The following is a 13232-nucleotide window of genomic DNA, read 5'->3' as shown; positions in this document are numbered from 1 at the left end:
AAAGAATAAAGACATTTCAAATGTCATAGAATGGTCTACTCTCTCCTCTCCCACAGTCCTGAAGCCCAGATTCCTTCTGTTGTATCTTGGCCTGACCCCTGACCCTAGTCAACCCCCCCTTGTCCCAGGGGCCCTGGATCCTAGCAGCTGAATGCTGCCTCTGGCCCCCGCACCCCAGCCCCTAGCCCCCCAGGCCTCCCACCAAGCCTCCTGGCCCCATCCCCCACCACCACAACAACAGGCCTGGACACACACACACCACCTCCCCTTTCCACTGGTCAATACCCAGAACCTAACCTTTCACACCAAGATATAAAACAAATCCTTAACGGTCCCCTAAAATACGACATGATTTAGGAGATGGTTAGCGTGTGGTGCGTTTTAAACTGAAAGACACTGAATTGAATTGCACCATTTTTAAAGAGCGATTGGCCCTAAAAATCAACTTCTCATTTTGAAAACGGTCGATGTGGCATCGATATGAGTCAGAAACATTGATTCTAGTGTCAAAATGGACAACAAAATGTATATAGAATAATTTTGGACATAAAGTATCTAGCAAGCGCAAAAGTAGGTGCCAGGCGCACCATTTTGTGTCAAGAACTGCAACGCTGCTGGGTTTTTCACACTCAACAGTTTCCTTGTGTGTATCAAGAATGGTCCACCACCCAAAAGGACATCCAGCCAACTTGACACAACTGTGGGAAGCATTGTAGTCAACATGGGACAGCATCCCTGTGGAACGCTTTCAACACCTTGTAGAGTCCCACGCCCCGACGAATTAAGGCTGTTCTGAGGGCAAAAAAGAGGGGAGACACTGAACTATGTGTGTATAGGGAACGGTCAGCTAAGACCAAGGGGTCATCTGCCCTCCAGCTCTTAGGGGCTAGTACTTTAACTGAAAAAGCAAACTTTGTTAACTTTTCATTTATTTCTTATGTTTTCACTGATAATGGCCATTTCAGATGTGCCTTTTGTTTGCACCGATGTTTTTAACGCGTATGTGGGTCAGTTGACAATAGACAGAAAATATAATATTTATTTCCACAGAAATTACTTTTTAATCTACCATTTTATTGTTTTCCAGACCCAAGGAGGAAATACCATGTGAAACTGTTGGCATTAAGCCTTGTAGGAGATGGTTACCAGGCCGACCAGACACTCAGCACCCCGGGATGTGTGTGTAAGTAAACAGAAAAATCTATACAAATTTTTTACTATTGATCTGATTCAGCTTCTGTTCATCCTGAATTCTACATCGGCCTCTAACACATCTCCCACTAGCATAAAAATATTTCTCGACAGCTGAAGCAATCGCACGCATTTTCTACAGGAAGTGTTATTTTCATCTGTGTGTGGGTGTGTCTTGTAGCTGTACGAGATCACCCGGTGGCCTCCCCTCCAGCCCCGGACCACGTGAGTGCGGTGGCTAACAGCTCGTCAGCGGTGTACCTTCGGTGGAGCCGTCCCGCCTTCGCCTCTAGGAAGGTTGTCAGCTACACAGCTCGCTGTACACCTGTGGGCCTGATGAACGCATCAGCTGTACGCTACATACAGACGTGAGTTCATGACCAGTGTTCTGCAACAGAACCGCTCGTGATCAAGAAGATACTTAGGATCATCAAAAAGAAAAGAGGACCAATTATTAATTATTAATTAATTAATAACAATTATAATAATTAATAAATATAATAAATCATAATTATAACTAATTAATAATTATGATAATTTATATTTATGCTAATTAATACATATAATAATTAATACTTATAATAATTAATAATTATAATAATTAATAATTATAATAATTAATTATATGAGGAGTGCCTTGGTCCTCCTTTCTTTTTGATGACCAATTTACCCCTTTTACCAAAGAGCACCTTCTGTCTACCAAAATGTACTATTGTTTACCTTAGTAACGGTTCCCTTCCTCCTCTTTCTACAAGATACTTATGATGTTTATACCTGTATCCTGGGGTCTGTTGAAGAAGAAGAATACTTTACTACTATTTTAATACTAAGATTATTATACTGAACAAAAATATAAATGCAACAATTTAATTGATTTTACCGAGTTACAGTTCACATGAGGAAATCGGTCCCATTGAAATAAATTCATTAGGTCCTAATCTATGGATTTCACATGACTGGGAATACAGATATGCATCTGTTGGTCACAGAAACCTTAAAATAAATGAGGGCACAGGATCTCGTCACGGTAGTTTTTGTGCATTAAAATTGCCATTGATAAAATTAAATTGTGTTTGTTTTCTGTAGCTTATTCCTGCCCATGCCATGGAACTCTATTTACAAAGTTGACATCAGCAAACCGCTCGCCCACTTGACGCCAAACACGTGGTTGTGAGGCTGGTTGGACGTACTGCCAAATTCTCTAAAATTACGTTGGAGGTGGCTTATGGTAGAGAAATGAACATTCAATTCTCTGGCAATAGCTCTGGTGGACATTCCTGCAGTCAGCATACCAATTGCATGCTCCCTCAAAACTTGAGACAAATGTGGCACTGTGTTGTGTGACAAAACTGCACATTTTATTGTCCCCAGCACAAGGTGCACCTGTGTAATAATCATGCTGTTTAATCAGCTTCTCGATATGCCACACCTGTCAGGTGGATGGATTATCTTGGCAAATGAGAAATGCTCAATAACAGGGATGTAAACAAATTTGTGCACAACATTTTAGAGAAATAAGCTTTTTGTGCGTATGGTACATTTCTCTGACTTTTATTTCAGCTCATGAAACACGGGACCAACACTTTACATGCTGCAGTGTACTTTACTACTATGCTATTGTCCCATCCCATTGTCATTTTTCAGATCATGGAAATTGATATTGCATGTGGTGATTTAGTTTTACACTTTACTTCTGACAAGAGACTGAAGTGCCACATTGTTATGGACACTGAGTGTTTTTGATTGAACCTGTCATGATTGCTAATAATCCTCGTATTAATATTTCGTAATATTTAATCTGGGAATGTCTGTTTGTCCTCGTCAGTACCAACCAGAGTGTGCAGATACAGAGCCTGGACTCCAACACTCGCTATGAGTTCGTGGTGCGTCTCCATGTCGACCAACTGGCCAGTCCCTGGAGCATGGTTGTCTTTCAGAGGACTCTACCAGCAGGTAAACAATCCTCTTATTCTCTTCTGATTATCATGTCACGTTTCCCAAGGAAAACAAGGATAAAGATTCCTTCATGATCTATACATTATGAAGGAGTCTATTTAACTTTAAGTGACATCAACAGTATAGCTGCCTTCCCAGTCTACTCTGAGATGTACCCGGCCGGTACTCTGGCCTGCACCTTGAGACTAATGCCCCATGTAATATAGATAGAGTCATTGAACACTGGTCACCTCATATTCTGTGTATATACTGTAATGAAACAGGCAGGGAGCGGGTTTCGAACCCTCGACCTTCTAGCCCGAAGTCCAGCGCGCTCTGGTACTCTGGCCTGGTACTGTGCCGCAAAAGCATGCTCGAACGGCAGTCGATTTCCGCGCCTTATAAATCCAGGGTCGTTACACTACTGTGAAAACTTTACATTACATTTACATTGCACACTGGTCACCTCATATTCTGTGTATATGCTGTTGTTGACTCACTGTTTATGTATAAACTGTATTCTCAACATAGCTCATCCTAATATACCTACTACTGTCCATACCATTTTCTTCCAAATTATCTACTGTCTAAACACAGCACGTATTGTGTATGCAGACACTGTTCACACTGATATATCTACTCTAGGTTGTCGGACTCATTCTTAAAATATAAAGGAGAGCCGCACACTCTAGGAGCTCAGATGCAAAAAAAATGGAATATCCAACGTTTCGAGAGCCAAGCTCGTCTTCATCAGGGTAGATGAATGTTGGACTCATTCTGACATTTTTTTGGTTTGTATTTTGATTATTTCTGTATGTGTATTGTATTTGCTAGACATTCTCACAGGCGCTGTTGGAGCTAGTAACATAAGCATTACGCTGCACCTGCTATAACACCTGCTATAACACCTGCTATAACACCTGCTATAACACCTGCTATAACACCTGCTATAACACCTGCTATAACACCTGCTATAGCAGCTACTATAACACCTGCTATAACAGCTACTATAACACCTGCTATAACACCTGCTATAACACCTGCTATAACACCTGCTATAACACCTGCTATAACACCTGCTATAACACCTGCTATAACACCTGCTATAACACCTGCTATAACACCTGCTATAACACCTGCTATAACACCTGTTATAACACCTGACAATTTTGTGTACGCGACAATAAACTTTTATTTTATTTTATTTGAGATGGGCGAGAACCCGTGTGCACACAATAACATTCACCAATCAAAGCCAACTGTACTAGATGATGGACCAAGATACATTTAAGCTTAAGAGACTCAAATGACCCTTTTCTGTTCATCAGCGCCCAGCCACCCTCCTGAAGGTGTGCGGGTGAGTCTGATTGAGGACGGTACAGCCCTGGTTTCCTGGAGAGAACCAGCGGAGAACAACCTGGCCGTGACGCACTACACCATCCTGTACGCCTCACAGAGGGCCTGGCTGGCCGGATACTGGCAGACACTGCAGAGGGAGGGTGAGTGGAACAGCTAGATACTGGCAGACACTGCAGAGGGCGGTTGAGTGGACAGCTAGATACTGGCAGACACTGCAGAGGGAGGGTGAGTGGAACAGCTAGATACTGGCAGACACTGCAGAGGGAGGTTGAGTGGACAGCTAGATACTGGCAGACACTGCAGAGGGAGGGTGAGTGGAACAGCTAGATACTGGCAGACACTGCAGAGGGAGGGTGAGTGGAACAGCTAGATACTGGCAGACACTGCAGAGGGCGGTTGAGTGGACAGCTAGATACTGGCAGACACTGCAGAGGGAGGGTGAGTGGAACAGCTAGATACTGGCAGACACTGCAGAGGGAGGTTGAGTGGACAGCTAGATACTGGCAGACACTGCAGAGGGAGGGTGAGTGGAACAGCTAGATACTGGCAGACACTGCAGAGGGAGGGTGAGTGGAACAGCTAGATACTGGCAGACACTGCAGAGGGAGGGTGAGTGGAACAGCTAGATACTGGCAGACACTGCAGAGGGAGGGTGTGTGGAACAGCTAGATACTGGCAGACACTGCAGAGGGAGGGTGAGTGGACAGCTAGATACTGGCAGACACTGCAGAGGGAGGGTGAGTGGAACAGCTAGATACTGGCAGACACTGCAGAGGGAGGTTGAGTGGAACAGCTAGATACTGGCAGACACTGCAGAGGGAGGTTGAGTGGAACAGCTAGATACTGGCAGACACTGCAGAGGGAGGGTGAGTGGAACAGCTAGATACTGGCAGACACTGCAGAGGGAGGGTGAGTGGACAGCTAGATACTGGCAGACACTGCAGAGGGAGGGTGAGTGGAACAGCTAGATACTGGCAGACACTGCAGAGGGAGGGTGAGTGGAACAGCTAGATACTGGCAGACACTGCAGAGGGAGGGTGAGTGGAACAGCTAGATACTGGAAGACACTGCAGAGGGAGGTTGAGTGGACAGCTAGATACTGGCAGACACTGCAGAGGGAGGGTGAATGGAACAGCTAGATACTGGCAGACACTGCAGAGGGAGGGTGAGTGGAACAGCCAGACACTGCAGAGGGAGGGTGAGTGGATCAGCCAGATACTGCAGAGGGAGGGTGAGTGGAACAGCTAGATACTGGAAGATACTGCAGAGGGAGGGTGAGTTGAACAGCCAGATACTGCAGAGGGAGGATGCGTGGAACAGCTAGATACTGCAAGCTACTGCAGAGGGAGGGTGAGTGGAACAGCTAGATACTGCAGAGGGAGGGTGAGCGGAACAGCTAGATACTGACAGATACTGCAGAGGGAGGATGAGTGAGATGGTTAGACAGCCAGATATTATAGAGGAATTGTAAACACAGGTGGACATTTTGGAAGGGGAGGGTCTGGAGACAGGCTTGGGCAGAAGCTTTGAGAGCAGAGTGTTGTAGCTACTGTTTGAGTCCGTTGAGTGCAGATTTAAACATTTCTGAGTATCTGACCAGTGTGCATCCAAGATTTGGGTCTGGGGTTTTGGGAATGGCTGTGTTATGATGCGTTCTCCTCCAGTCCGCTCTAAAAACCTGTCTGCTGTCCCTACAGGAAGTAACACCAGTCCTGTCTTTCCCCTACAGGAAGTAACACCATGGCCCTGCTGGAGCGTCTGGAGCCTGGTAACGTCTACCTGGTGAAGATCTCTGCCTCCAACCAGGTGGGAGACGGGCCCTTCTCTACTACTGTGGAGCTGGCCCTGGGGCCTGGCTCTAGACACAGAGGGAAGAGCCCCAGGCACTCGGGCAGCGGCTCCTCCTCCTCAGACACCACAGGTTAGTTATGTCGTAGTGTTGTTGGACTGGAGAGTACTGTCGAAGTGTTGTTGGACTGGAGAGTGTTGCAGTTAGTATTGTGGCTAGTGGTCAGTATTGTTGGACTGCAGAGACATAGGACCTGTCATGTCTTGGACTTTGAACATACTGCAGTTGGAGACAACATGACCCTAAACAGAATATAGTCTCTTACTTTACCTGGTTGTAGTGCTTCTAGTAGGCATTGTTTAAATCAAATCAAATTGTATTTGTCACATGATTTGATTGGTAACGTAGACCTTACAGTGAAATGCTTACTTACAAGCCCTTGACCAACAAAGGCAGTTTAAAAAAAATACCAACAAACCAAAAAAAAGGTAAGAGATAAGAATAACAAGTAATTAAAGAGCAGCAGTAAATTACAACAGCAAGGCTATATACAGGGGGTACCGGTACAGAGTCAATGTGGAGGCTACATACAGGGGGGTACCGGTACAGAGTCAATGTGGAGGCTATATACAGGGGGTACCGGTACAGAGTCAATGTGGAGGCTATATACTGGGGGTACCGGTACAGAGTCAATGTGGAGGCTATATACAGGGGGTACCGGTACAGAGTCAATGTGGAGGCTATATACAGGGGGTACCGGTACAGAGTCAATGTGGAGGCTATATACAGGGGGTACCGGTACAGAGTCAATGTGGAGGCTATATACAGGGGGTACCGGTACAGAGTCAATGTGGAGGCTATATACAGGGTATTACGGTACAGAGTCAATGTGGAGGCTATATACAGGGTATTACGGTACAGAGTCAATGTGGAGGCTATATACAGGGGTTACCGGTACAGAGTCAATGTGGAGGCTATATACAGGGTGTTACGGTACAGAGTCAAAGTGGAGGCTATATACAGGGTATTACGGTACAGAGTCAATGTGGAGGCTATATACAGGGGGTACCGGTACAGAGTCAATGTGGAGGCTATATACAGGGTGTTACGGTACAGAGTCAATGTGGAGGCTATATACAGGGGGTACCGGTACAGAGTCAATGTGGAGACTATATACAGGGGGTACCGGTACAGAGTCAATGTGGAGGCTATATACAGGGGGTACCGGTACAGAGTCAATGTGGAGGCTATATACAGGGTGTTACGGTACAGAGTCAATGTGGAGGCTATATACAGGGGTTACCGGTACAGAGTCAATGTGGAGGCTATATACAGGGTGTTACGGTACAGAGTCAAAGTGGAGGCTATATACAGGGTATTACGGTACAGAGTCAATGTGGAGGCTATATACAGGGGGTACCGGTACAGAGTGAATGTGGAGGCTATATACAGGGGGTACCGGTACAGAGTCAATGTGGAGGCTATATACAGGGGGTACCGGTACAGAGTCAATGTGGAGGCTATATACAGGGTGTTACGGTACAGAGTCAATGTGGAGGCTATATACAGGGGGTACCGGTACAGAGTCAATGTGGAGACTATATACAGGGGGTACCGGTACAGAGTCAATGTGGAGGCTATATACAGGGGGTACCGGTACAGAGTCAATGTGGAGGCTATATACAGGGGGTACCGGTACAGAGTCAATGTGGAGGCTATATACAGGGGGTACCGGTACAGAGTCAATGTGGAGGCTATATACAGGGGGTACCGGTACAGAGTCAATGTGGAGGCTATATACAGGGGGTACCGGTACAGAGTCAATGTGGAGGCTATATACAGGGGGTACCGGTACAGAGTCAATGTGGAGGCTATATACAGGGGGTACCGGTACAGAGTCAATGTGCGGGGCCACCGGTGTCGAGGTAATTGAGGTAATATGTACATGTAGGTAGAGTTATTAAATGATTTGAGGTAATATGTACATGTAGGTAGAGTTATTAAATTGATGTGATAACATGATTTCTCATGTCTTCCAGTGTTCTCGGACGACCTGTACCACACAGAGCAGAATTCCATGACAGGGATCATCGTGGGGGTCTGCATCGCTCTGGCCTGTATAGTGATGTGTACCATCATCCTCATCAGCAAAGGCAGATCCAGGTATTTACACAATATCCATCTTAGTAATAGTCTTCTCCTTCTTCTGTTTCTTCTTCTCCTCATTCTTCTGTTTCTTCTTCTTCTGTTACTTCTTCTGTTTCTTCTTCTCCTTCTTCTGTTTCTTCTTCTTCTGTTACCTCTTCTGTTACTTCTTCTCGTTCTTCTGTTTCTTCTTCTTCTGTTACTTCTTCTCCTCCTTCTGTTTCTTCTTCTCCTTCTTCTTCTCCTTCTGTTTCTTCTTCTTCTGTTACTTCTTCTGTTACTTCTTCTCATTCTTCTGTTACTTCTTCTCATTCTTCTGTTACTTCTTCTCTTTCTTCTTCTTCTCCTTCTTCTGTTACTTCTTCTATTACTTCTTCTGTTACTTCTTCTCATTCTTCTGTTACTTCTTCTGTTACTTCTTCTCATTCTTCTGTTACTTCTTCTGTTACTTCTTCTCATTCTTCTGTTACTTATTCTGTTACTTCTTCTGTTACTTCTTCTCATTCTTCTGTTACTTCTTCTGTTACTTCTTCTCATTCTTCTGTTACTTCTTCTGTTTCTTCTTCTCCTTCTTCTGTTTCTCCTTCTTCTGTTTCTTCTTCTCCTTCTTCTGTTTCTCCTTCTTCTGTTTCTTCTTCTTCTGTTTCTCCTTCTTCTATTTCTTCTTCTTCTGTTTCTTCTTCTCCTTCTTCTGTTTCTCCTTCTTCTGTTTCTCCTTCTTCTGTTTCTTCTTCTTCTGTTTCTTCTTCTCCTTCTTCTGTTTCTTCTTCTTCTGTTTCTTCTTCTCCTTCTTCTGTTTCTTCTTCTGTTTCTTCTTCTCCTTCTTCTTCTTCTTCTTCTGTTTCTTCTTCTTCTCAGACTATACTCCATTTACTCATTCTAATGCATCAGCCATTTTTGAAAGAACTCTCTTCAAATAGATTAAAATAGATTCTTTCTTCTTTCTTTCATATATATTGTCCCCTATTGTCCTTCTACTCTTTGCTCCAATAGGAAATCTTCCATTTGTAAGATAATTGACGTAGTGAATGGTGAGGGAACCCATGGTCCAAATACTGGTTTGGCCCTGGCCAATGAACACCAGGCTGAGAACATAGAGGCCCTGATGCCCATGATGGCACCACACTTCATTGATGCCAAGGTGAGACATGACTCCACAGACACAGGCCATGAGTGTGTATGTATGAGACTGTATTTATGTCATATGCCTTCGGAAAGTATTCAGACCCTTTGACTTTTTCAAAATTTTGTTAGGTTACAGCGTTATTCTAAAATTGATTACATTTTATCAACCTCATCAACCTACACACAATGCCCCATAATGACAAAGAAAAAAACAGTTTTTTAGAGTTTTTTGCAAATGTATTAAATCGGGTTCAAGTCCGGGCTCTGGCTGTGTCACTCACGGACATTCAGAGACTTGTCCCGAAGCCACTCCTGCGTTGTCTTGGCTATGTGCTTATTGTGGTTGTCCTGTTGGAAGGTGAACCTTCGCCCCAGTCTGAGGTCCTGAGCGCTCTGGAGTAGGTTTTCATCAAGGATCTCTCTGTACTTTGTTCCGTTCATCTTTCTCTCAATCCTGACTAGTCTCCCAATCCCTGCCGCTGAAAAACATCCCCACAGCATGATGCTGCCACTACCATGATTCACCGTAGGGATGGTGCCAGGTTTCCTCCAGATGTGACGCTTGGCATTCAGGCCAAAGAGTTCAATTTTGGTTTCAATTTTGTTTCTCATGGTCTGAGAGCCCTTTAGGTGCCTTTTGGCAAACTCCAAGCGGCCTGTCATGTGCCTTTTACTGAGGAGTGGCTTCCATCTGGCCACTCTACCATAAAGACCTGCTTAGTGGGGTGCTGCAGAGATGGGAGAAATTTCCAGAAGGACAACCATCTCCACAGATGAACTCTAGAGCGGCGTCAGAGTGACCATTGGGTTCCTGGTCACCTCCCTGGCCAAGGCCCTTCTCCCCCGATTTCTCAGTTTGGCCGGGCGGCCAGCTCTAGGAAGAGTCTTGGTGGTTCTAAACTTCTTCCATTCAAGAATGATGGAGAGCACTGTGTTCTTGGGGACCTTCAATGCTGCAAAATAGTTTTGGTACCCTTCCCCAGATCTGTGCCACGACACAATCCTGTCTCGGAGCTCTACGGACAATTCCTTCAACCTCATGGCTTTAGTTTTTGCTCTGACATGCACTGTCAACTGTGGGACCTTATATAGACAGGTGTGTGCCTTTCCAAATCATGTCCAATCAATTGAATTTAACACAGGTAGACTCCAATCAAGTTGTAGAAACATCTCAAGGATGATCAATGGAAACAGGATGCACCTGACCTCAATTTCGTGCCTCACAGCAAAGGGTCTGAATACTTATGTAAATCTGAAAGAAAAAAAAAATGAATCTGTTTTCGCTTTGTCATTATGTGGTATGGTGTGTAGATTGCTGAGGATTTTTATTTATTGAATCCAGTTTAGAATAAGGCTGTAACGTAACAAAATGTGTAAAAAGTCAAAGGGGTCTGAATACTTTCTGAATGTATTCTACCCCTTTATCTGTTTCTAATCTGGTTCTCTCTCTGTTTCAGGGTGGGACAAACCTGGTGATTACAGAAGCTGGTCCAGTCTGCGGTATGAACCGCAGTAAGAGATGGCAGTTTTTTAAGACGGAGAGAGACAATAGAAATACAAGTCAGGTAGGTCTTCAGACATGAACCAATCATGTTGCTGCTATTACAATACCAGTCTTCAACATGGAGTTTACAGTATTGATTATTGGTTATTTGTTATACAATGACAAAACTAACAAATATCTCTCCTCTCCCTTATCTCTAGGCTGAGAACAGAGCATGTCTGTACGAGGCAGGGAAGACCGTTCTGTGTTACGAAGAGAAGGAGGGCGCGTCTCCCCTCCAGCCCTCCAGCCTGCATATCCTGTTCGGTCCACTAGGGGGCTTACAGAGCTCCGGGGGCTTTAGTGAGGGAAACAGCTCTGGGACTACTGAGACCAGCGACGGGAGTCAGGAGACAGGAGACTCTGGTCACTACTCCAACGAAGAGATAAGCAATGAGATGAGCAACCCGTCCACCGCCACCTCAGGCCGTAACTCCCGGCCTCCGTCCTTCGGGTCGGCGTTGGATGACAGCCCAACTCCAGAGAAGGAAGAAGAAGAAAAGCTTCTTCTTCTTCCTGGTTTTAAAGTGGAATCTGAGATGACGCCACCGAGACGTCTCTACCGTCACCACCATGGTCTCCACCAGCCTGGTCATGACACCGTCCAGCATCCCTCACGTCCCTGTTCCCTCTCGGCTGAGGAAGCTGCTTATCCTGCCCAGGCCACCGTCCAGCATCCCTCACGTCCCTGTTCCCTCTCGGCTGAGGAAGCTGCTTATCCTGCCCAGGCCACCGTCCAGCATCCCTCACGTCCCTGTTCCCTCTCGGCTGAGGAAGCTGCTTATCCTGCCCAGGCCACCGTCCGACATCCCTCACGTCCCTGTTCCCTCTCGGCTGAGGAAGCTGCTTATCCTGCCCAGGCCACCGTCCGACATCCCTCACGTCCCTGTTCCCTCTCGGCTGAGGAAGCTGCTTATCCTGCCCAGGCCACCGTCCAGCATCCCTCACGTCCCTGTTCCCTCTCAGCTGAGGAAGCTGCTTATCCTGCCCAGGCCACGGTCCAGTCAACAGGCTCGTCCTGGTGATAGGTTACCCAACCTGAATGTGGCTTATTTTCAGTTGAAGCAGCCCGCCTTTCTCGCTTCTTTGCCTCCTAAAATAAGTCCTTGGGCAAGGAACATACTGTTACGTAGAGGGATCAGGAAGTTGAAGATTTAAGGAGGAAATGGGTGTTCGCTTCAGGTCTACCTCAAGATATTTGTAATGAATGTTGTTGTTTTCCTGTTTGTTGTTTGTTCCTGGTTGTTGTCTTTGTCAGGTCTTTTAGGGAGGATTTCTTAGACACCAACCTAAGCGGGGACGGTGGCAACCGGATACATCTGGTTTTCAGGGGAACTGGAAAGAGAGGCTTCCGCTTTTCGACGTTAACAAGTCGACATTCCATCTTAACTCCTCCTCCACATTTACAGGATTGGTTGAACAGTGTAGAAGAGAACCCCCCCCACCCCCCCCTGTTAGCACAACAAAGAAAGAAACACCACACAGATGAAGCTTTGTCATGAAATGGTGAAAGGGATGTTATGGGATCCTGAAAAGCATATTCAGTGAAGATTGGACATTGGAAGTGTTTTTTCCACAATTTTTTTTTTACAAAACTAAGCTTAATCTTTGTCCGGGAAACCAGTCCTTAATGTCTGTCCTAAACCAAAGCTCACCCAACAATGAATGTTCAAAAGAATGTAAAAAATATATTGCTTTATGATACATTTACTTCTATAATTAAGTAGATTGTTTTCTTCCATTGAAGCAGAGGGTTTAGTTGGTGACCCCCTCATTGCTGATTGTCTACCTCAGTTACTCTGACTCTGTCAGTACTACCTCATTTTAACAATATATTGTGCAGTACCGTATTATACTACTACCTCATTTTAAGAGTATATTGTGCAGTATTATTTTCCCTAACTCAGGGAATGAGGTTGAAAACTTTTCAAAGCCATGTCGTCTTACCTGCAGGAGTTTCTTAAATATTTTATTTTACCTTTATTTAACTAGGTAAGTCTGTTAAGAACAAATTCTTATTTTCAATGACGGCCTAGGAACAGTGGGTTAACTGCCTTGTTCAGGGGCAGAACAACAGATTTTGTACCTTGTCAGCTCTGGGATTCGATCTTGCAACCTTTCGGTTACTAGTCCAACGCTCTAACC

At 45.1% G+C, this 13232-nt stretch overlaps 1 protein-coding gene across 1 annotated transcript in view; it reads left to right on the top strand.

The window, feature by feature from the left end:
• The window catches only part of LOC120065939 (protogenin B-like), a 49314-nt gene extending 36960 nt beyond the window's left edge, over window positions 1-12354 (top strand). The window contains exons 12-22 of the mRNA XM_039016981.1: window positions 1088-1183; window positions 1373-1559; window positions 3017-3144; window positions 4455-4625; window positions 6215-6406; window positions 8314-8437; window positions 9413-9560; window positions 11002-11109; window positions 11249-11541; window positions 11675-12131; window positions 12346-12354. Coding sequence (XP_038872909.1) covers window positions 1088-1183; window positions 1373-1559; window positions 3017-3144; window positions 4455-4625; window positions 6215-6406; window positions 8314-8437; window positions 9413-9560; window positions 11002-11109; window positions 11249-11541; window positions 11675-12131; window positions 12346-12354 — 1913 coding nt within the window. The remainder of the gene's footprint in view (window positions 1-1087; window positions 1184-1372; window positions 1560-3016; window positions 3145-4454; window positions 4626-6214; window positions 6407-8313; window positions 8438-9412; window positions 9561-11001; window positions 11110-11248; window positions 11542-11674; window positions 12132-12345) is intronic.
• Window positions 12355-13232: the final 878 nt, after the last annotated feature.

This window comes from Salvelinus namaycush, chromosome 21 (genome assembly GCF_016432855.1).
Source record: "Salvelinus namaycush isolate Seneca chromosome 21, SaNama_1.0, whole genome shotgun sequence".
In the NCBI taxonomy this organism is placed as follows: domain Eukaryota; kingdom Metazoa; phylum Chordata; class Actinopteri; order Salmoniformes; family Salmonidae; genus Salvelinus; species Salvelinus namaycush.
This window is presented reverse-complemented; position numbering and strand designations above follow the sequence as displayed.